This window comes from Sciurus carolinensis, chromosome 1 (assembly GCF_902686445.1).
Source record: "Sciurus carolinensis chromosome 1, mSciCar1.2, whole genome shotgun sequence".
Taxonomy (NCBI): Eukaryota; Metazoa; Chordata; class Mammalia; order Rodentia; family Sciuridae; genus Sciurus; species Sciurus carolinensis.
In genome coordinates, this window is record NC_062213.1 from 101481757 (window position 1) to 101507351 (window position 25595).

At 37.8% G+C, this 25595-nt stretch overlaps 1 protein-coding gene and 1 pseudogene across 1 annotated transcript in view; one reads left to right on the forward strand and one right to left on the reverse strand.

Annotated features, from left to right (window-relative positions):
• Notch2 (notch receptor 2) overlaps positions 1–25595 on the reverse strand; it is a 159048-nt gene that overhangs the window by 17760 nt on the left and 115693 nt on the right. Inside the window, exons 16-22 of the mRNA XM_047549663.1 lie at positions 22760–22879; positions 22185–22337; positions 17120–17348; positions 16160–16361; positions 11700–11853; positions 11167–11351; positions 10263–10395 (exon numbers count right to left, since the gene is read on the reverse strand). Of these exons, the coding sequence (XP_047405619.1) occupies positions 10263–10395; positions 11167–11351; positions 11700–11853; positions 16160–16361; positions 17120–17348; positions 22185–22337; positions 22760–22879 (1176 nt within the window). The remainder of the gene's footprint in view (positions 1–10262; positions 10396–11166; positions 11352–11699; positions 11854–16159; positions 16362–17119; positions 17349–22184; positions 22338–22759; positions 22880–25595) is intronic.
• On the forward strand, positions 12463–13434 carry LOC124988762 (stomatin-like protein 2, mitochondrial; annotated as a pseudogene).

A 25595-nucleotide genomic window follows, 5' to 3' on the forward strand; every position in this document is an offset into this window, starting at 1 on the left:
CATGGCTGCTGCCATCTTGGGACATTAGCCAGGGCCTGCAGGTTTGCCACTGCTGCTGACATCTTGGGGCACAGCCACCTTGGTCTGAGGACTAAGGCCGGGGCCTGGGGATATATTGGGCTACCTGCAGGTCTAGGTGTACCTGAGGTCTTTCTGCTGGGTGTGCTAGTGGCCGCCATATAGCTGCCTCTTTGCAGGGTCGCTCTTCTGTGTGAGCGCATCCCTGGTGATCACTCTGCAAGTTGAAAGGGTACTGAGATCTTGGGACTGCGGCAAGGCAGAGCCTGGGGAAGCTGAAGCCCAGGTCCATCAGATTGCAGCTGGGTTTATGCGGGCCAGTCTGGGTCTGGCAAGCCTGTGGAAAGCCAGAGACTAGGGGAAGTTCCCAGGAGGGAGCACAGTTTGAAGAAACTGGAGAAAACTGGGCCCTCTCCATCTGAAAGGGGCCAGCTACAATGGGGGAGACTAGATGACAGTGTGAAGGCATCTTGCTATAAGCTCACCCACCCAACCAGTCCGGCATCCACTGGACTGAAGCTAACAAACTTCAGACAACCCCACCTATCAGTAGAAGAAGGAAAGCTGAGACAATTTTGAAAGCTAAAGGAAGCGATCATTTCAATTTTTCATTGATTTTTTTTTTCCGTCTCTCTCACACCTCTACCATCTTTGGATTCAAATATTTTTCATGCAACAACTTATTAAGGAATGGGACACCTGAATAGTAAGCATATTAAAGTTTTGTTGTGTATTCTTATATTTTTACTTTTTAAAAAATATCTGTATGTGCTTTTTCTCTCACCTGTCTCCTTGGATTCTCTTTCTCATTTCTCTCATACTGTCAATCTCTATTAATTCATCCCTTGCTCTTACTATAAATTTTTACCTCTATCTTCTCTCCTCCTCCTTCGTAAACATCACATCTTACACTACTTCTGTTCCCTCATTGTCCATCATGTGAAATGGTAAACCCTTTTAGCAAACTTACTGTTTATATTGTAGACACTAATTGAACAATTCATTTCTGTCTACTGTGATAAAACTGTAGATACCTAAATAGGAGCTATTTGGTTTAAGGTTGTATATTGTTTGAACTGGGTGCTGTTAATATTGGCCTCTTCCTTAAAGGTGAGGTACTGGAGCCTTCAAGCTTAGATAAGACTACATGGTAGAATCTGTACTGCCTCAGGTCAATACTGCTAGATGGGAAGACACACAACATGAAAAAACAAGGGAACAAAGTGCCACAAACAAACCAAGATGTTCCAACAATAGAATCCGCAGACAACACAGTAGGAGAAATGTCAGGAGTTTAGAAAATACATAGTTAGATTAATCTTTGAAATAAAGGAGAGAAAATACAGGAAGTGAAAGATCACTTCAAAACAGAGGCAGGGATTATAAAAAGGAATCAAGCAGAAATTCTCAAAATGAAGGAAACAATAAACGCAATTAAAAATTCAATGGAAAGTATAACCAACAGACTAGACTACTTAGAAGACAGAACCTCAGAAAATGAAGACAAAATATAAAGTCTCAAAAGTAAAGTTGACCACCCAGAGAAGATGGTAAGAAACAATGAACAGAACTTCCAAGAAATACGGGATAACATGAAAAGACCAAATTTAAGATTTATCAAAATAGGCGAAGGTGTAGAGATACAAACCAAAGGACAAATATCAGAAATTTTCCCCAATCTAAAGAAACAGAATGGAAAATCAGTTATAAGAGGCTTATAGGACCCCAAATGTACAAAATTACAGCAGACCCACACCAAGACATAGTTTAATGAGAATGACTAACATAAAGAATAACAAAAGAATTTTAAAGGCTTCAAGAGAAAAAATCAAATTACATGTAGAGGGAAAACAATTTGTATTTCAGCTGGTTTCTCAATCCAGACCCTCAATTCCAGGAGGTCCTGGAGTAACATATATCAAGCTCTGAAAGAAAACTGATGCCAAAGGAGAACTTTATATCCAGCAAAATTAAGTTTCAGATTTGAAGATCAAATAAACACTTTCCATGACAAACTAAAGTTAAAAGAATTCAAAACTAGAAAGCCTACACTACAAAATATTCTCAGCAAAATATTCCATGAGGAGGAAATGAAAAAACAAAAAACAATGAAAACCAGCAAAGGGAGGAACTACTCTAAAGGAAAGGTCAATCAAAAGAGAAACTAAGTCAAGTTAAAAACCAAAAATAAACCAAAATGACCAGGAATACAAATCATATCTCAATAATAACTGTGAATGTTTAATGGCCTAAACCATCAATCAAAAGACATAAACTGGCAGGTTAAATTGGAAAAAAAAAAAAAGACCCAACAATATGTTTTTAGGAGACTCACATCCTAGAAAAAGACATCACAGACTGAAAGTGAAAGGTTGGGAAAAAAATATATCACTCACATGGACTGCATAAAAAAGCAGGGGTTTCCATCCTCATATCAGACAAAATGGACTTCAAACCAAAGTTAGTCAGAAGGGATAAAGAATGACACTTCATACTACTTAAGGGACTCACATAACAACAAGGCCTAATCATCATAAATATATATGCCCCAAACAATGGAGTACATCAAACAAACCCTTCTCAATTTCAAGAATCAAATAGACCACAACACAATAATACTGGGTGACTTTAACATACCTCTCTCACCACTGGATAGATCTTCCAAACAAAAACTAAACAAAGAAACTACGGAAAAGAATAATACGATCAAATGATTTAGACTTAACAGACATATATAGGGTATTTCATCCATCATGAAGCAAATACACTCTCTTCTCAGCAGCACATAGATCCTTCTCTAAAATAGATCATATGTTATGCCACTAAACAACTCTCAGCAAATAGAAAAAAACAGAAATACTACCCTGGATTCTATCAGATCATAACAGAATGAAACTAGAAATCAATGATAAAATAAAAAATAGAAGCTATTCCAACACCTGAAGACTAAATAGCATGCTACTGAATAATCCATGGATAAAAGAAGAAATCAGGGAAGAAATTTTAAAAATACTTAGGGTAAATGAGAAATTTAAAAAATACTTAGGGTAAACTGATATATCATAATCTCTGGGATTCTATGAAGGCAGTGCTCAGGGGAAAGTTTATTGCATTGAGCTCATTCATTAAAAGAATAAAAAGTCAACAAATAAATGACATAACGTTACATCTCAAAGCCCTAGAAAAAGAACAAACTGACACCAAAAGCAGTAGAAGCAGGAAATAATTAAAATTTGAATTAAAATTAATGAAATTGAAACAAAAGAAACAATTGAAAAACTTGACCAAAAATGTTGGTTCTTTGAAAAAGTAAATAAAATTGATAAACCCTTAACTACACTAATGAAGAGAAAGAAAACTCAAAATTACTAAACTTCATGGTGAAAAAGGAAGTATCATGACAGACACTAATGAAATACAGAAGATCATTAGAAACTATTTTCAATAAAAAAAGAAACTATTTTCAAATTTTATACTCAAATAGAAAATCTCAAAAACACTAACAAATTTCTAGAGACGTGATCTACCCAAACTGAAGCAGGAGGACATATACAATTTAAACAAATCAATTTTGAGCAATGAAATAGAAGAGGGCATCAAAAGTCTATCAATCAAGAAAAGTCCAGGACCAAATAGATTCTTAGTTGAGTTCTATAAGATCTTCAAAGAAGAGCTAACACCAATCCTCCTCAAATTATTCCATGAAACAGAAAATGAGGGAACCCTTCCAAACTCATTCTATGAGTTTGGTATCACCCTGATACCAAAATTACCTCAAGGACAAAGACACATAAAGGGAAAAAAACTTCAGACCAATATTCTCTGATAAACACAGACTCAAAAATTCTCAATAAAATTCTGGCAAATTGCATACAAAAACATATTAAAAAGATAGTGCACCATGATCATGATAGTGCACCATCCCAGGGATGCAAGGTTGGTTCAACATACAGAAATCAATAAACATAACACATCACATCAATAGACTTAAAGACAAGAATTATATGAGCTTCTCAATAGATGCAGAAAAAGCATTTGACAAAATACAGCACCTCTTCTTGTTAGAAACACTAGAAAAACTAGAGATAGTAGGAACATACCTCATCATTGTTAAGGCTATGCTAAGCCCAAGGCTGACATAATTCCTAAATGGAGAAAAAAATGAAAACTGGAAAAAGACAAGGATGACCTCTTTCACCACTTCTATTCAACATTATCCTTGTCCTTGAAACTCTAGTCAGAGCAATCAGACAGACAAAAGAAATTAAAGGGATACAAATAGGAAAAGAAGAACCCAAACTATCACTATTTGATGACAACATGATTCTATATTTAGAAGACACAAGAAATTCCACCAGAAAACTTCTAGAACTCATAAATGAATTCAGCAAAGTTGCAAGATATAAAATCAATACACATAAATCAAATGCATTTCTATACATAAGTGCTGAGTTCACTGCAAGAGAAATTAGGAAAACTACCCCAGTCACATAGCCTCAAAAAATAAAATACTTGAGAATCAATCTAGCAAAAGAAGTAAAAGACCTCTACATTGAAAACTACAGAACACTAAAGAAAGTAATTGAGGAAGACCTTAAAAGATGGAAAGATCTCCCATGCTCTTGGATAGGCAGAATTAATACAGTCAAAATGGCCATATCACCAAAAGTGTTATAAGATTTAATGCAATTCCTATTAAAATCCAATGACATTCTTCACAGAACTAGAAAAAGCAATCATGAAATTCATTTGGAAAAATAAGAGACCTAGAATAGCCAAAGCAGTCCTTAGCAAAAAGAGTGAAGCAGGAGGTGGCATTACAATACCAGACCTTAAACTAGTACCAAGCAGAAATAACAAAAACAGCATGGTAATGGCACCAAAACAGACATGTAGACCAATGGTACAGAACAGAAGACAAAGAGACAAACACACATACTAGACAAAGGTGACAAAAACATACACTGAGGAAAAGATAGCTTATTCAACAAATGGAGCATGCTGGGCAAACGAAATCCATACGTAACAAAACAAAATTAAACCTCTATCTCTCGCCCTGCACAAAAATCAACTGCAAGTGAATCAAAGACTTAGGCACTAGGACAGGGACCCCACACCTAATAGAAGAAAAAGTAGGCCCAAATCTTCATCATGTCTGCTTAGGACCTGACTTCCTAAACAAGACTCCTGAAGTGAAAGAAGTAAAATCAAGAATCAAAAAATGGGATGGATTCAAACCAAAGAGCTCCTTCTCAGAAAAGGAAACAATCCATAACATGAGGACAAAGCCTACAGAATGGGAGGAAATCTTTACCACATGCACCTCAGATAGAGAACTGATCTCCAGGATACATAAAGAACTCAAAAAACTTAACAACAAAACACAAATACCCAATCAATAAGAGGGCAGAGGAACTGAACACACTTCACAAGACGAAATACAGTTGATCAACACACATGTGAAAAAATGTTCATCATCTCAGGCAGTTAGAGAAATGCAAATCAAAACTACTCTAAGATTTCATGTCACTCCAGTCAGAATGGCAATTATCAAGAGTACAAGCAACAGTAAGTGTTAGTGAGGATGTAGGGAAAAGGGTACACTCATACATTGCTAGTGAGACTCTAAATTGGTGCAACCACTCTGGAAAGCAGAAAACTTGGAATGGAACCACCATTTAACCCAGCTATCCCACTCCTCAGTTTATACCCAAAGGACTTAAAATCAGCATGCTATGATGACGCAGCCGCATCAACGTTTATAGCAGCTCAATTCACAATAGCTAAACTATGGAACCAACCTAGATGCCCTTCAACAGATGAATGGATAAAGAAAATGTGGTGTATATATACACAATGAAATATTACTCAGCCTTAAAGAAGAATGAAATTATGGCATTTGCAGGTAAATGGATGGAACTAGAAAATACCATACTAAGTGAAAAAAGCCAAACCCAAAAACGCGAAGGCCAAATGTTTTCTCTGATAAGTGGATGCTGATCCATAATTGGGGGGGTGGGATAGGGAAGAATGGAGGAACTTTAGATTGGAGAGAGGAGAGTAAGGGGAGGTATGGGACAGTGGGAGTAGGAAGGACTGTAGAATGAGACAGACATCATTACCCTCTATATATGTATGATTACACAACTGGTGTAACTTAACACCATGTACAAGCCAGAGGAATAAGAAGTTGTTCTCCATTTGTGTACAACATGTCAAAATGCGTTCCACTGTCAAGTATAACCAATTAGAACAAATTTTAAAAAATTAAAGAAGAAAAGAAAGAGTATGTAGGGCTTCTCCCACAGAATTCAAAGAAGTAGAACCTGATCAAGTAGGTACTATCATTTGTTCCATCTCAAAGTCACAGAAGGGAGCTCAGGAATGACTCAATAATTTTTCATTAATTTATTAATTTTAATTTAAAATATAAAATTAGTTTAAAAGAATATAATTTAGTAAATACATAGATCATAGCTTTGTAAAGATATTGATAAAATTGAAGCCAAATTGAGTGATAAATATTTTCAAGTTTTACAATTGATTATTTTTCTATAAACACACTAATACTTATTGTTAAAAAAAATAGAGGAGAAATATCCTGGTGAGGGTTCAAAGGTTATTCTAGTTAAAACAGAACTTTAATGTACTGTAGATGTAAATGAGTCATCTTGTATGAATACCTGCAAATATATTTTAGAAACAAAAGAAAAGAAAATCAACGACTACTTCAGGAATTGTGGTTAATTCCAGAAGTTACAAAAGAAGAGTTCTATATTCCTCTTGCTTGTGTTTGTAGTATACATTAGTATAAGCAAGAAAAAGAATGAAATGCAAAATACGGTTCCATGTTCAACAGGAAGTGCAAAAGATAAAAAAAAAATGAAGAATAAGCTTAACAAGAATATGCTGTCCTATATGAAAATAACTTTAAAAGTGTCCTGAGAGACACAAAAGGAGACCTGAATAAATGGAAAGATGCCCTATGGTTTGGGTAAGAAGATTCTTCATTATAAAGATGGTTTCTCTATACTAACTCATAAATTTATGTACCCCCATAACAATTTAGCAGAAAGATTTTTTTAAAATAGACAAACTGATTTTAAAATTATATAGAAAAATATAACAAGGAAAACACAGAGAAGATTCTTAATAATTATAACAAAGTTACTGTGAATTAATAGCACAATAAAACAAAAACAAAGTCCATAAAACCACCCAACACACATGGGAATTTAGAATTTGATAAAAGTGACATCTCACATCAGTAATACAAGATCAAATATTCAATAAATTGTATTAGGACAAATCATCTGTAATAAGGTAAAAGTGCTTCAGTATTTCAGTTGTATTAAGAAGAAATATGATAATTCCTTTATAACCAGAGAATGGGGAAGATATTGCTAATTGACTCAAAATCCATATGCTATAAAAAAGATTCAGAAATTCATTCTGACTAAAAATAAAGTCTTCATGAAAAAATTACCACAAAGAAAATGAAAAGATAAAAAGCAAATATGAGAAAATATTTTCATTTTATATCAGAGATTACTATTTTCTATAAAATATTAAGATCAATAGTATAAAGGGAAAAGGGAGAACAGATAAGAAAAGATATATAACAAGAATAAGAAAACTAAATGACTCAAGTGAGAATATGTTCAATCACACTGAGAAGAAGCTGGTTTGCTGATACACTATCATTCAACAAAATCAGTTAAAATTACAAATGCACATATTATCCAGTTCAACAATTCTATTTCTAAAATGTTATATGCATGCAGGATAATCCAACTGTCTATCACTGGGGCACTGGTTAAGGAAAATATAGCATACCCATAAAGGGAATTCTCCAGCCTTAAAAAAGTTTGAGGAAGTTCTATATTTTGATATGAAAATATTTCCAAGTTTAAAAATCAGATACAAAAAAATGTGCCTAATATTGTATCTTCACAGTAAAAAATCTCTTTGTATTTGACTTCCATGTTCATAAAGAAATTCTGAAGAATATTCAAGGAAAAAGAAAACCCTAGGAGACATACAAGAAACTAAAAGTAATGATTACTTGTTTGTGACAGAGGGAAAACTCAATGTGGAGGGAAAAGGACAGGGATGGGAAGATGTGTTTTTACCATATGCTTTTTCTATGTGTGCATATATGTATTTTTGTCTATGTCCATGTGCATATTTTACGTCATCGCCTATTTAGAAATTAAGTTAAAAACAAGAAAATAAAAACAAACAAAACTGGCATATGCTCTCAGTCTCACAAAATATTTGATATTTATCAACTGTGACAACATTAGCATAAATGCCCAGTCTCCCATCAAAATGGAACCACTGTCAATGAACAGATCTATCAAATGAGAATAAATGCAGCCTTGGCCTGAAGTAAAATAGTAGGGATGGGCAGAACTGTTACAGTTAGTTTTCAAAGTGAACAACTGAAAGTGTGCCCAGGTCAGGATCCAAAATTCAGAGGAGAGCAATTGAAAGCAGGCATTGTGGTAATTCTCACAATGATGTAATGAAACTTAAATCTCCTGATAAATTCACCAATGGCCAGATAATTTAAGTCAGGATAAATAGTGTTCCACGTATCTAAACACACAAACATGTTATAATAATTCAATGAATATTTAAGTAGGATAAACTCTAAGACATCCACACCAGCACCATTGAAATTAGATTGCCAAAAGATACAGAGAAGCTTGAAGACATCGAGAGAGAGGAGACATACCCTATAAAAGGGAGCTTCAATACTAATAACAGCCAATTTCTCATTAAAAATCATGGAAGTGAAAAAGCAGTGGGATGGAATATTCACGGTGGTGGGATGGAGCAGGGAGAAGAAAGTCAATAACAATAGCAAATCACTATACTAAGCCATGAAAAGTCTAGAAAAGATAGGAATTGTGTTGCCTTGTGATATGATCCATGATGGACTTAGACAATAAATAAAGAGATCTTGGGATAGTTGAGATGTTAGAGTTCAATGAATAAACATGTATTCTCCCAGATTCCCCAGCCTCCATTGAAGACAGATGGAGATTATTAAATAATTTTTGACAATGCATTGTGAAAGATAGTGACGTGTGTCACTTCCAGACTAAGGTAGTGAAGGCTGCTGCTGCATGACCCGGCAAGTCTGTCTCTCTTTCTTTCCTTGTGGAAACCTTGAAGGTCAAATGTTTTAAACCACATATCTAAAATATGTGGTGGCAGAGAAAGGTAGTACAACACCTATCAGAATTTATTTGAATAACAGGAAAAAATAGTTCTTTTGTTATTAGATTTGAGGTTTAATAAGCTACCACCGCAGCTATAGCTTGTCCTAAACCAGTACAATTCAAAGCAATAAATTAATAACAAATTGGAGTTGACATTTTTCTTTGGATTTCTGAAATAAAGAACAACTCTCCTTTTCACACGACAAACTTTCAAATATTTAAAGGCTGTTTCTCCTTAGTTTTTTCTTCCCCTTTAACCTCATTTCTCAATAACTACCCTACCATTAGAGTATTCTTCAGTCTTATCTGAGCCAAACGCTAATCTCTAGGATACCAAATTATCAAAATTCACTGACACAAAGATGTAAGACAATATAAATACTTCTTTGAACTTCTAATCTCTTCCACAGGAGAGAAATTTCCCATTATTGTTAATGGCCTTTCACATTTTTTCCACAGGTTACTCAGAACAGGCACCATCATACCTGATCTCTTCTAATAATCAATACTTATAGCTCTTTCTCAGAAATTGGAGGTGTTGGCAATGCCCACAGGCTCTGCATTTATGCAGGCAGAGCCTTAGGCCATCAGCTTCCTCCCCTGGAATTATGAAAGTAGGCAAATATTTTCATTTTGTTCATTCCCTCACCCTGTAGAACCAAACTAGCTAGCTAAAAAATAAAAGCAGGTAAATATATTATTTACTCCAGGGGTTAGTAGTTGCTTTTGCTTAAAGAAGCAAGGAATTTTGCTGATGGAGCTAATTTTGTTACAATGTTATATCAGTTCTACATTCTGGGTTTTATGAAAAATAAGATTTGAAACAACCAGACCAAACTGAGACTATAAAGCAGAGCTGGCAAGAAATCAAAGAAAAAAACTATTTGAATCAGTAGGAGGTAGAACTACATGTTTGTAGTGGAGCTAGTTCTACTCTCTTTAGTTAACACTAAGAATGGATTTGTAACTTAAGAGAAGGCCAAGGATGGAAGATAAGTAAGACTGATTTCATACCCCGAGTGCCTGGTGGGCATGAGCACTTGAAATGGTTCACAAGGTCGATGCAGGTACCTCCATTCTGGCATGGCTGATTCTGGCACTCATCCACTTCATACTCACAGTTGACACCCTGATATCCTGGAACACACTGCCAGGAGGAAGCAAAGAAGGATGAGAAATACTGGATCACTAGTGGAGATAGACCAGGAAGGCAAGTGAGATCTGGAATGTTACTCTGATCCTGTCCCACTCCTCACTCAGCTCTTATATGTTTCTCTGGAATCCCCACATTCTCTGCTCATCATCCGTTGAGGGTCAAACTCCATCTTACTGGCATTTACCCATTCCTCTTCCAGTTGAACAGGTCACTTTAAAGGGAAGATAGGATTGAATATCCTGAGGGTTGTTTTCAATATGATTCCTATTCTTCCTCCTATGTACAGGTTTTCCCATTTTTAAAACATGCATTCCTTCATATGTACAAGGACCCTATGACTCGTCAAACAGCATGCATGGGTGGTAGTAAAGGCATGGCATGCATTGAACTCCAGGATCAGAAAAGTGCATGTATATGTGGAAAACTGACTGAGATAGTAGTAGGGGCAGAAGGAGGTGGGGCTGGCTGGTTGTGGTGGATGTAGGGACTGGAAGAAATTCAGGATTGGTCAAGGAATAAGATATAACTGTAAGACAGCTTTATTTGAGCAATGGTTCAACAGGTTTGTATGTAGGGCAAGTCCCTTATGGGATGAGACCATCCAAAAGGGATGAAGGGTGAGAAGGGAAGAGAGATGAACTCTTGGACAGAAGGAGATCAGAAAGGAAGGTTACTGGCCTAAAGCTGGAGTTGACATACTAGCACGCACAATAGCTACACCACCTCCTGGGAGCACTCTGACCTGTGCTCATTCATCCTCACCTCACATCTGTATCCTCCAAGGAAATCAATGCAGGTGGCACCATGCTGGCAGGGATTGGATGTACACTCATCAAGCTGCTTCTCACAGTAGCTCCCAGTGTAGCCCAGCGGGCACTGGCAGTGATGCGTGTTGCCAGCGTCAATACAGACACCCGAGTGCTGGCACAAGTGCTCAACAGGCACAGCTGGAAAACCGGGGGAAGAAGAGTCATTACAGAAGAGCACGAGACACACATGGTTCTGACTGACTCAAGAACACGTGAATCTAAGTTGGTTGGCCAGCAAATCTTATTCTCATCTATTTTGTCACAACTGTCAGCACCAGATTTGCATTAAAAAATAAACAAGCCCTAAAAGGGGAATATGCCTTAGAATTTCTTTTTGGAACCTCTAACCCCATTCCTCTACCCTTTCTCCAGAGCCTTGCCCATTCACTATTATCTGCCTTTCCCTCTTAACCCACAATAATAATGATATACCACTGGTCAGTCAATACTTCAGTGAAGACCTTGAGACCCCGGAACAGAACTCACCTTTGTGGGCAGCTGCCAACTTACAGGAGACATTGGGCACATCACAGTAAGCACCCGTCCACCCAGATGGGCACAGGCACCGAGACTCTGCCTTTTCCTGAACACAAGTACCTTTGTTTTTACATGGTGAATGACTGCAGAGGTTCACCAAGGTCTGAAGCAGAGACAAGGGAGCATATATATCAAAATCCAAATACCAAAAATGAAGGAAATAAATTACATTGTATTACAAGAAATCAAAGGAAAGCACACTTAAAAAAAATAATAAAAGCCCTCACCCAAGCTCTAAATAACATCAAGTGTTCCGGATGCAGCTCATAATTTTAACATAGTCTATTTTCTCTTAGCTCTGCTATTTAATAAGTTATTTCCACAGCAGTTTAAGAATTTGAGGAAATCCAGTAGGTTGTTATTCTCCATATTCTAGACATGATTATGTCTACACATATGGACATCCTGTAGAGCTAAAAAGAGAGTCCAAAAAGTCCATCTTCCCTATACTAATCCTATATAAAACCCACATGGATCCTGACCAACCCTTTCTGCAGTAAAAATGGGTAAAAGGACATAAAGTTCATTAACAGATCTGGGGGAGTGGAACTACTAAAGGAAAGGCTTGGGTAAGAGTTTCTCAAGTGGCCTCTCTGCTCCGCATCCAGTTGGCTCCAGAGGTTGCCGCAGCTGCTCTGTGTAGGCTTCTGCCCACCCTCCATGCTGCTTCCTCAGGATTGCCTGAAACACGTCGTACTGTTTGTGCTGGGTGGTAGAGTGAATGGGCAGATTCCACTGGATCCTGGGGCCTGACTTGAACATCCTCATCCCTGTATTAGACCGGATCTGATACGTGCAGTCTCAAGGAAATTGTCATCAACGTGCCTTACCAGTCGGCTATGACTCTTGACAGTGTAACTTTTAAAATGGATGGAGTCCTTTACCTACGCATCACAGACCCTTACAAGGCAAGTTATGGTGTGGAGGATCCTGAATATGCTGTCACCCAGCTACTTCAGATGACTATGAGGTCAGAGCCTGGCAAACTTCCTCTGGACAAAGTCTTCCAGAAGCAGGAGTCCCTAAGTGCCAATATTGTGGATGCCATCAACCAGGCTGCTGACTGCTGAGGTATCCATTGCCTCCATTATGAGGTCAAGGATATCCATGTGCCACCTCAGGTGAAAGAGTCCATGCAGATGTGGGTGGAGGCAGAGTGGCGGAAACAGGCCCCAGTTCTACAGTCTGAAGGAACCCAAGGGTCAGCCATCAATGTGACAGAGAAGAAGAAACAGGCTCAGATCCTGGCCCCTGAAGCAGAAAAGGCTGAACAAATAAATCAGGCAGCAGGAGAAGGTTGTGCAGTTCTGGCAAGGCCAAGGCTAAGGCTGAAGTTATTCATATCCTGGTTGCAGCTCTGACACAACATAATGGAAATGCAGCAGCTTCACTGACTGTGGCTGAGTAATATGTCAGCATGTTCTCCAGACTGGCCAAGGACTCCAAACTATCCTGTTGCCTTCCAATCCTGGTGGTCACCAGTATGGTGGCTCAGGACATGGGTGTATATGGAGTCCTTACAAAAGACTCAGTGCCAGGTGCCCAGAATTTGGTCTCTACCAAGAGTGGCAGAGATGTCCAGGGCCTGGATTCAAATCTTGATGAGGAACTTGATCAAGTCAAACTGAGTAGTGGAACTGAGAAAGGCCAGGGAAGTCTGGGGACAGAGAAGCGGCACTATTAGATTCTGGCTCTAGCCTCACTGCCAAGATTTTGGTTTTTATTTTTTTATTTGAACTTATCAATCAAGTAATAATCTCACTAGTAGTACACCAAAAAGAAGTCCATTAATAAACCTAAAACTTCCAAAGAAGTTATTTTAAAATTTTTAAAAAATTTTTATTTGTTCTAATTAGTTATAATAATAGCACACATTTTGACACATTATACACATATAGAGAACAACTTCTTATTCCTCTGGTTGTACAGGATACTGTCACACCAGTAGTGTACTCATACATATAGAGAGGGTAATAATGTCCATCTCATTTCACCGACCTTACCACTCCCACCTTTCCACCCCTCCCCTCACTCTCCTGTGCCCGATCTAAAGTCCTCTACTCTTCCCTATGCCCCCGCCCCCCACCCCCTGCAATTATGGATCAGCATCCAATTATCAGAGAAAACATTTGGCCTTCGGGTTTTTGGGTTTGGCTTTTTTCACTTAGCATGATATTTTCTAGTTCCATCCATTTACCTGCAAATGCCATAATTTCATTCTTCTTTAAGGTTGAGTAATACTTCATTGTGTGTATATATACCACATTTTCTTTATCCATTCATCTGTTGAAGGGCATCTAGGTTGGTTCCATAGTTTAGCTATTGTGAATTGAGCTGCTATAAACGTTGATGCGGCTGCGTCATTGTAGCATGCTGATTTTAAGTCCTTTGGGTATAGTGGGATAGCTGGGTCAAATGGTGGTTCCATTCCAAGTTTTCTGAGGAATCTCCATACTGCTTTCCAGAGTGGTTGCACCAATTTGCAGTCCCACCAGCAATATATGAGTGTACCCTTTTCCCCACATCCTCACCAATACCTATTGTTGCTTGTATACGTTGATAATTGCCATTCTGACTGGAGTGACATGAAATCTTAGAGTAGTTTTGATTTGCATTTCTCTAACTGCCTGAGATGATGAACATTTTTTCACATGTGTGTTGATCAACAGTATTTCGTCTTGTGAAGTGTGTTCAGTTCCTCTGCCCTCTTATTGATTGGGTTATTTGTGTTTTTGTTGTTAAGTTTTTTGAGTTCTTTATGTATCCTGGAGATCAGTTCTCTATCTGAGGTGCATGTGGTAAAGATTTCCTCCCATTCTGTAGGCTTTGTCCTCATGTTATGGATTGTTTCCTTTTCTGAGAAGGAGCTCTTTGGTTTGAATCCATCCCATTTTTTGATTCTTGATTTTACTTCTTTCACTTCAGGAGTCTTGTTTAGGAAGTCAGGTCCTAAGCAGACATGATGAAGATTTGGGCCTACTTTTTCTTCTATTAGGTGTGGGGTCCCTGTCCTAGTGCCTAAGTCTTTGATTCACTTGCAGTTGATTTTTGTGCAGGGCGAGAGATAGAGGTTTAATTTTGTTTTGTTACGTATGGATTTCGTTTGCCCAGCATGCTCCATTTGTTGAATAAGCTATCTTTTCCTCAGTGTATGTTTTTGTCACCTTTGTCTAGTATGTGTGTTTGTCTCTTTGTCTTCTGTTCTGTACCATTGGTCTACATGTCTGTTTTGGTGCCATTACCATGCTGTTTTTGTTATTTCTGCTTGGTACTACAGTTTAAGGTCTGGTATTGTAATGCCACCTCCTGCTTCACTCTTTTTGCTAAGGACTGCTTTGGCTATTCTAGGTCTCTTATTTTTCCAAATGAATTTCATGATTGCTTTTTCTAATTCTGTGAAGAATGTCATTGGATTTTAATAGGAATTGCATTAAATCTGTATAACACTTTTGGTGATATGGCCATTTTGACTGTATTAATTCTGCCTATCCAAGAGCACAGGAGATCTTTCCATCTTCTAAAGAGGTTATTTTGAAGGGAAGAAAATGAGGCTTACGAAAAACAAGAGGTAGAGAGGAAGGCCACGTTCACATTAGCTGAAACAAAGGTCAGTGAAGGGATGGGCCTCCAGCACTTGCATCCGCCCTATAAGAGTGAGCAGGAGACCTTTGAAGAATGTTCTCTGGATCTGTCCAGAGAACTGCTAAACACATGGAGGTAGTTGTTTGCATGTCTGATATAACCAAAGCCATACTGAAATGCACCTGTGAGTCCGGTCACATTTTTTTTGCCATATATTCCTAAGTTCTCTGGACTTCTGTTGTTCTTTGATTGCTAAAGCAGTGAAGTAGGATAAAATGAAATAGTACCATTTGGCACATACCTTGAACAAGACACACATTGAGTCTTGGGGCTCAGTTTCTCTTCCATGAATTGAAAGTTTAGCGTAGTCACTTATGGGGACTTTGCCCATCTTAAGATTCTATGAAAATGTATAATTGCATGTCTGAATTTTAACAACACGTAAGTAGTTTGGTTTTATGACTTCTACCTTGCAACACATAACGATTGCTTATTATACTCTTAGATATTGTACCTGACCTTTAAAGTTTTGATGTTCTTTCCCCTCTTGTGCTTCCGATATAAAATGTATCTATTTGCTTGCTTCCCTCATGTATTTTTCTGCAGTTCTTAGTCAGTCTCTTTAGACAATCTTTGTTAATCCATTTTGTGTTGCCTATGTCACCAGTATGGAACCTACTAATAAGATGCTACCAAATTCATCTCAGAGATATCCTTGAGGGCTGTGATTACCTCTTTTAAGAGGGACTTATTCTGCCTAGAAAGGGAACAACTGTAATACTCAGCTACTCTGGGGGAACTGAATGAGTGGGCTGGAAGTTAATTACCTGACAGTTTTTCCCAGTGTAGCCCAAGGGACAGGTGCAGCGGTAGGTACCCAGACCATCGACACATGTTCCCTCATTCAGACACGGATGAGAATTGCATTCATTGATCTCGTGGAGGCAGAAGGGACCAGTGAAGCCCACAGGACACAAACAGGAGAAGGAGTTAATTCCATCAACACATGTACCACCATTGAAGCAAGAGCTAAGGAGCAAATGGGGAGGGAAGCAATATCAGCTATGTATTGTTTCTTTTGACCCACTATTAAAAACAAGGTTACAAAATCTAAGAGGCAGATACCCTGAGCATCCCAAACTCCTATATCCAGTAAATTTTACTTTCTTTCCAATTAGCTTGGGTGTCAGAAGCCCTGAGTGCCAACTTCCTTTCTATAGCCAAAGGCTTGGGAGTATTGGAAAGGCTGAGCTTACTCTAGATTCCCAGAGAATGTGAAGTTTTCCAGGTTTTGCCTAATTCTGAGAATTTCCACATATTATTTGTTATCACTAAATCAATTTACTTTATATGAAAAATGCCAAATACACAGCTTTTCAGTCTAGACTGCCTTATAAAAGAGAAACAGAATAAACACGTTGATAATATAATAAAAATAAATGGGACAAACTTCCCAAAAAGTCCTTAAATGGTGGAAACAAATCTACCAAGGAATAGGAATTTTTAGATCAACTGCAACTGGAATGAACAAGAGAACAAAAAGAGAATGGAATTATATAGTTCCTACTATTCCCTAAGTAAAAAATAAATGCTGGCCTATTTATTCCACTAAGTTTTTCCACCTTTGACCTTCAATCAGGAACTGGGAATAGGCAATGAGAGATGACTAGATAGGAGCCAAGGGGAGGCCTCATCCCTGCCCGACAATCCTAGCACTGCACTCGTAAGTTCCTCTGTTTCCTTCCTTTTCACATAAGATGCTGATGCCCAACGGCATGGCTACTCACCTTTCAGTGCATTCATCGATGTTATTCTCACAGTGGACTCCATCGAATCCTGCTTGGCACTTGCAGGTGTAACTGTTGACATAGTCAGAGCAGGTCCCTCCATTCTTACAGGGTTCACTCAGACACTCATTCATGTCTGTCTGGCACTTATCCCCAGTAAAGCCAGGAAGGCAGAGACAGGAGAAAGTGTTTACTCCATCCACACAGGAACCTCCATTCTGGCAAGGATCTAAGCCATTACAAAAGATTCAGAGTTTAGAATAGCAGCACCAAGTTCACCTTAAAACTGGTGAAGGTGAATGACCTCATGCTAAGGGGAGCACAATTCTGACTTTTGTCCTTGACCTCTATATATCTATTTTGCCAATTCCCCCATTTATGAAAAAGAATTCAGTAACATTTACCTGAGATTTTAAAATTTTATGGTAATTGGGATAAATATCTATATCACCCCTAACAATTTTGTAATATTAGTATAGTCATAAAGCTTGCATTGGTCTTTCATACACTGGCACACTAAATATATGATCCAACACACAGTTCATAATTAATATTAATTAATATTTTCAAAAGATGTATGTGGAGGCTGAATAGGTGAGCAAAGACAGAATTATATGTAAAATCTCCATACATATGTGGATATATATATATATATTCATTTTGTTCCAGAAATATTTAAAAAATTAATCATTCCTCTGTACTCTCACTTTCTTCACTTGTCTCCTTTTTATTATGGTTTTTAGATTTAGGTAGCCTTAGGAAACAGACTTATAACAAAAATTTTAAAAATCACATCGCTTGATCTTAGAATACTTTATGCTCACAGAAATTAATTAACAAGTCTATTCCTGAGTGACATGATGGAGAGTTGGGCCTACTTTCTCTTCTAATAAATTCAGGGTCTCTGATCTAATGCCTTAGTTCTTGATCCATTTTGAGTTGAGTTTTGTGCAGACTGAGAGACAGGGGTTCAATTTCAATTTATTACATATGGATTTCTAGTTTTCCCAGCACCATTTGTTGAAGAGGCTATTTTTTCTCCAACGTATGTTTATGATACCTTTGTCTAGTACGAGATAACTGTATTTTTGTGGGTCTGTTTCTTCTATTCTGTTCCACTGGTCTTCAAGTCTATTTTTGTACCAATACCATGCCATTTTTGTTACTACAATTCTGCAGTAGAATTCAAGGTCTGGTATTTTGATGCCTCCTGCATTACTTTTCTCCCTAAGGATTGTTTTGGATATTCTGGGTCTCTTGTTTTTCCAAATAAATTTCATGACTGCTTTTTCTATTTCTATGAAGAATGTCACTGGAATTTTAATGGGAAGTGCATTCAGTCTGTATAGCACTTTTGGTAGTATGGCCATTTTGACAATATTAATTATGCCTATCAAAGAACATGGGAGATATTTCCATTTCTTAAGGTCTTCAATTTCTTTCTTGAGTGCTCTGTAGTTTTCATTGTAGAGGTCTTTCACCTCTTTTGTGAGACTGCTTCTTAAGTCCCAATTCTTCATCATGTCAGCTCAGAAACAAACTTCCTTAATAAGACTCCTAAAGCCCAAGAAGTAAAATCAAGAATTAATAAACAGGATGGATTCAAACTAAAAAGCTTCTTCGTGAACCGAGAATCTATAGAATGGGAGAAAATCTTTTCTACCTGCACCTCAGATATAGCATTAATCTCTAGGATATACAAAGAACTCAAAAATCTTAACACCAAAAAAAAAAATACTCCAATCAATAAATGGGCAAAGGAACTGAACAGGTACTTCACAGAAGAAGAAATATGAATGGTCAAAAAATATATGAAAAAAAAGCTCAACATCACTCCAATCAGAATGGCAATTATTGAGAATTATTAGTAACAATAAATGTTGGTGAGGATGTTGGGAAAAAGGTACACTCATACATTGCTGGTGGGACTGCAAATTGGTGCAACCACTCTGGAAAGCAGTATGGAGATTCCTCAGAAAACTTGGAATGGAATCATTTGACCCAGCTATCCCACTCCTTGGTTTATACCCAAAGGACTTAAAATAAGCATACTACAGTGACACAGCCACATCAATGTTTATAGAAGCTCAATTCACACTAGCCAAGCTATGGAACCAACCTAGATGCCACTCAACAGATGAATGGATAAAGAAAATGTGGTACCTATACTCAATGGAATGTTGCTCAGCCTTAAAGAAGAATGGAACTTTGGTATTTGCAGGTAAATGGATGGAACTGGAGAATATCATGCTAAGTGAAATAATCCAATCTCAGAAAACCAAAGGACAAATGTTCTCTCTGATATGTGGATGTTAACCCATAACAAGGGAGAGTGAGGAGGGGAAGAATAGAAGTTCATAGGATTAGACAAAGGGAAATGAAGGGAAGGGAAGAGGGATGGGAGCAGGAAAGACAGTGGAATGAACTGAAAATAACTTTCCTATGTTCACATATGAATACATGACCAGTATAACTCCACATCAAGTACAACCAGAATAATGGGGTCCTAATCAAAATGGGTTGCACTCCACATATGTATAATATGTCAGAATACACCCTACTGTCATGTGTATCTAAAAACAACAAAGAAAAAAGAAATCAATCAACAAAATTTGAGCTACAATCATGCCATGGCTCTCCACAATACAGAGAGCGTGCAAATCAAAATAAGGAAATCAAAATAGAGTTACTGCTCTTAAGGACCTTATAAAAATATAATTGCAAAGCAAGTCATACACTTAAAATGAAAACTAAACACGAAGTAAAGAGTAAAATGGCCCCTATTTTATGATAGAAACATTTAAAATATCTCATATTTCTTTTAAACTAATGACTGAGTCTAATTACAATTAGAGCAATTGTAAAAATTATGTTATCCTTTCTTAACCACAGTACACAATATGATAATTTCCAGTGACTCCTACAAGAAACTCACAATAATTTATTGAATTGTTTCAAACTCCTTGTAAATAGTGCTGGTCCCACTTCATGTAAGAAAGAAAATTTAAGTACTGAATATTTATTTAACAGTTAATGTGAGACAGGCATCCAAATAGTCTGATCCCATTCTCTAATTTCTCCATCAATTATCCCTTGGACATATTTTTTTCCACTATTTGCCACAAAGTGTAAATATTATTTGTCTGCATGTCTTTCTTCCCTAGTAAATTAGCTTCATAAAGGCTGTGACTAGGTCTGATTTATCTTGGCACTGCCAGTTCCACATTGTCCACAGATCTTAAGAACACTAAAAGTTTAATAAGGAAATACCATGAATGACTCTATGTTCACATATTTAGAACTTATCTAAATTAGACTAATTCTAATTCTTTAAAAAGCACATTTTACCAAGGCTTAATCAAAAAGCCTGTATAGTACTACATGTACTAAAAACAATTAAATTTGTAGTTAGAAACTTTGCCAGAGCTGGGCATGATGGCACATGACTGTAATCCAAGCAACTTAGGAGGCTGAGATAGGAGGACTGCGATTCCAGGCCAGCCTCAGCAATTTAGGGATGCCCTAAGCAACTTAGCTAGACCTTGTTTCAAAATATAAAATAAATAAAAAATAAAAAGGGCTGGGAATGTAGCTCAGTGACAAAGTGCCCTGGGTTCAATCTCTAGTACCCAACCTCCCCCAAACAAACAAAAAAGCACTTTGCCAGAAAGAAAATTCCATTCCATGCCTTGTTTGGGAATTATAGTATAAACCAAGTTGGAAAATACTTGACAATTTCTTTAAAATTGAACATAATGTTTATCATGCATTATACTCCTAGGTACGTACTAAAGAAAAACCATATATAACCATATGAAATCATTTATCTATTTAGACTCATTCATAGTAACTTTATTTTTAATTACCTCAAATAGGGGGAAAAAATGGCCATCAAACGGTAAACTGAAGTACATGCTGAGAATCCCAAAACTTAAAATTTAAAATGCTCCAAAATCCAAAACTTTTTAAGAACCAACATGATGCCACAAATGGAAAATTACACATGACCTCATGTGACAGGTAGCACATGTACTAAAAACATAACCTTCAAGCTATGCATATAAGGTATGTATGAAAATGTAAATAAGTTTTATGTTTCAACCATAAGATATCTCATTGTATATATGAATATATTCCAAAATACAAAAAAAAAAAAATGAAATCTCAAACACGTCTGCCTTTTTTTTTTTCAGTGCTAGGGATTAAACTGAGAGCCTCACACATGCTGAGCTACATCCTCACCCCTCTGAAACACTTCTGATCTCAAGCACCTCAGGTAAGGGATACTCAATCTATATATCCATTTACCAGAATACTACTCATCAACAAAGCAGAATAGACTATTATTGTGAATAACACAGACAAGTCTCAAATATTCTATTCACTGAAACAAGTCAAAATTTCTAAACAAAAAGTATGCTTATATGGTTGCATGTATATAAAATGGTAAAACATGCCAATTTTCTACAGTGACAAAGTAGATCTGTGGCTGTATGGGATAAGAAAGTAGAGGGACTAAATTACAAAGGAATATATTTAGAGGGACAAATCAGTATATTATCATTAATGATGGTTTTTATTATCATATGCCAAAATTTGATAAAATATACACTTAAAATATTTGCAGTTTATTGTATATTAATTATCATTCAGAAATATGTATATGGAAAACTATCATAGTATTGTTTCCATTTTGTCAATATTCAAAACATCATAGAGAAGTGCTTAAAAGAAATTCCTTTGTTTGATTCCTGAAGACACTAGTTTCTAAAGAATATGTTAAGGGTCTGGGGCTATAGCTCAGTGGCAGAGCGCTTGCCTAGCATGTGTGAGGCACTGGGTTTGATCCTCAGCACCATAAAAATAAACAAATAAAATAAAGGCATTCTATCCATCTACAACTACAAAAAAAAATTTTTTAAAGAATATGTTAAAATGACAATGCTAAAACTATTCAGTAAATGACTGATATGGTTGATGTCAGCGAGAAAGGCAATGGCCTCCACTGAGTTCATCTGCTCTCCTCCCTGCGAGATTTCCTCTCCCTTAGGGCTGGCATACTCACTAGCAAGGCAGTCATCGATGTCCTCCTCACAGTCCATACCACTGAACCCTGGAGGACACTCGCACATGTAGCTGCCCTGGGTATTATGACAGAGACCATGGTTCATGCAGGGCTTGGAGACACACTCATCAATGTCAATCGTACACCGCTGACCTAGAAAAAAAGAACAATAAACACCAGTCCTTGGAAGCTGATTCCCACAGTAATCTATGTGGGGCCTGAACTTAGGTGGGATGGATGAAGCTACTTCAAGGATGCCCTGGTTGATCTCAGGCTTTGGGAAGTCCCAGGAAAGCATCTGCATACCTGAGAGGCTGATACCATCATGCTAAAATTCTCTGTAGGAAAACTCAAGGTTTGAGAGTCTCAGGTTGGAGTTTATAGCCACTAGAGGGCCCCAAAGACCAATGGACAGGCTTCCTGCCCCATTCCAGTTACCCGCTCCAGTGCAGACTTGAGATCTTCACAAAGACTGGCTGGCCTTAGAAGATCAGTCTTTTATGTCATCTGAGTTGAACTGACCACTTTAAAGTTCAGAACACAAATGCTTGGCTTCTCCTCCCCCGTGTTATTACCTTGCCAGCCAGGAGCACACAAGCAGGTATAACTCTCAAAATTCGGTGCCTCTTTACAAACAGCAGCATTCTCACAAGGGTTTGGAGAACAGGGAGCCAACACGGTTTGACAATTTTTGCCTGAAAAGCAAATGACAGTTTGTGATGGAGAACTTGCCAAGAAAATAAAGTTTTCCCAAACAGTACACTCAGAATGTCCTCAGACTTCAAGTCTAAAGTAGTCATGAAGAGAGTGTGGGCTGGGTGTGGTGGGGCACCCCTTCAATTCCTGCAACTTTGGAGGAGGCAAGAGGATCACAAGTTCAAGGCCAGTCTGGACAACTTAGCAAGAACCTGCCTCAAGATAAAAATAAGGAAGGCTGGGCATGTAGTTCAGTGGTAGTGTGCCTATGGGTTCAGCCATGTTGGGGTTGGGCAGCCTTTGGAATCTGAGAGACTCTTAGTCCTTTCAATCTTGGTCTAACATTGCTAACTTGTGAACTTTTAGACAAGTTATTTCTCTTCTTTGAGCCTTACTCATAAACGAAAAGAGAATGAGAAGAAATATAATTCATAAGAGAATTTTTGAGGATTAAATGAAAAAATACAACACAAAGTCCTTATTGGCAAAGAGCCTGGTGCATAGAGAGAACACTCAATTACTGCTGGGCTGCTACCACCTTTGCTGTTATCATCATAAGTGGTTCCATGGATCTGGACACCTGCATTGATCAGATGAGATAGTCTGTGCATCTCCATAGCTAAGATTCAGCTATGCTGAAGCTCAGTCCCACAGACTGAAGCAACAGCGTGGCCTCCTTCTCCTCCAGCCTCCACTGGCCTGTTCCAGGGAATGGGTTAACCAGAAGGCAACAGGCACTGTTGTAGAGGTGGGAGAGAGAGTGGAGCACCTCTGATAGCCAGGCAAGCTGACTCCTTACAATGTATGAATATGACACTGGCATCTGCCCACTACTTCCTACCTTAGTATGTTAGATATAAACTCATAGCAAGAAATAATTAAATAGGAATGCTAATAATAATTATTAATAGGGAATGAGGTTTTTATTTTATTTTTTTGTAGTGCCAGGGATCAAATCCAGGGCTTCACACATGCCAGGCAAGCACTCTACCACTGAGCTAAATCCCCAGCTGAACAAGATTGTTTTTAAAACTCTCATTCTCAAGTTAACAACTTCATTTTACAGTTTTGTATTCAGAGAAAAAATAAAAACACTAAATGTTCACCAAAATATCTCTAATCCATTTTTAAAAGGTTGGAGAATAGTGACTTACAAGGGACAGCAATGCTGCTTGGTTCCCGTATGCTGGGGAAACTTGACAAAGCTTAGATAGAGCCTTTAACCATACACAGCTACGCTGCTTATCTGCATACTTGTTCAGTCAGATTCACTTCTCTGCTGTAAATTTTTTTAAGAAGGATGCTAAGGAAAATGCATTAAAATGCAGCAAATAACCAAGTATTCTCAGTGAATATGAAAAGCATAATGAGAAAATAATGAGAAAATCATCTGCAGATGAGCTATATACCTAAAATACACAGCAGGTAGTCCCCAAAGTGGCGGAGCATGGTGACACCTGTGTATATCCACAGCTATCCATTCTCAGTCTTTGTGGCTGTGAGATGTCTTTTTTTCTTGGAGAGGGGGGTACTGGGGATTGAACCCAGGGACACTTAACCACTAAGCCATATCCTAGCCATTTTTGTATTTTGTTTAGAGACAGGGTCTCGCTAAGTTGTTCAGGGCCTCACTAAGTTCCTGAGGCTGGGTTTGAACTCATGATCCTCCTTCCTCAGCCTCCCAAGCTGCTGGGATAATAGTGTTAGCCATCTCAGCATGTAGAGATGTCTTTTTGCTACCAACAAATGGAATCAATAATGCCTATGGAATGACATTATTTGTATTTTCTTTCTCTAAAGACAGGATCTCTTGACTTTGATTTTATGAGCCAGGTGGGTTAAATGCTATATTCCTATATTACTACTTCTTCCAAGGGGCAAAGATAATAGAGAAGAGGCAAGTCTTTCAGTCAAGCTCCTGAACATCCTGCTGCTCTACACAGCTCAGTCACCATGAACTCTGCTGCTAACAGCCCAAGACTCAAGGAATGACAAGTCAGGCACGCTCCTGCTGCATGCTCCACACTGCTCAGACAGGCAAAGCCACGTCATGCCTCATGGATGAAGAGAACGGATGACAAGAGGTGAGCAAGGCATACAAGTGCAACCACCATGTGATGGCAATGAGGGAACAGGAGAAATGTCCAATGTGCCAAAAATACTTCCCCAAACACAGAACAGTTGATGTCAACTGAAAACACACTTTTGTCCTCTCTGTGTGAAAGAGCCACTCAGGGGGCAATATTTCTGAGTGAGACTGAGGTCTGAATGTTAGGACTAGCATGGCAGTTAACAGGAAGACCTTCAGATTCAGAGATTTATGGGCAAATCCTCTATCTCCTATTTACCTTTGTGAAACTGAAAATTCTAATAGAATTACTGATGACAAGATTAAGTAACCCAAAGAATAGAAAGTGTTGGGGTAACTGTAGATGTTACCTCAGTGGCAGAGCACTTGCCTAGCATGTGTGAAGCCCTGGAATTCAAACTCCAGTATAAAACAAAATAAAACAAAAACAAAACAACACAAAAAATGGTGTCTGTCTGGCAGTGTTCATCAAAACACATGGTCCATTCAAATGATGAAATAACCCAATAGCTATGTACCAGATTCCAGTCAGATATAACTTTTTTAAAAGTCCAAACACTTAAAGAATGATGAAAAGCAATGTATTTCCCCATCACAATGTTTTCTAGAACTCAGGGTGCAGTCAG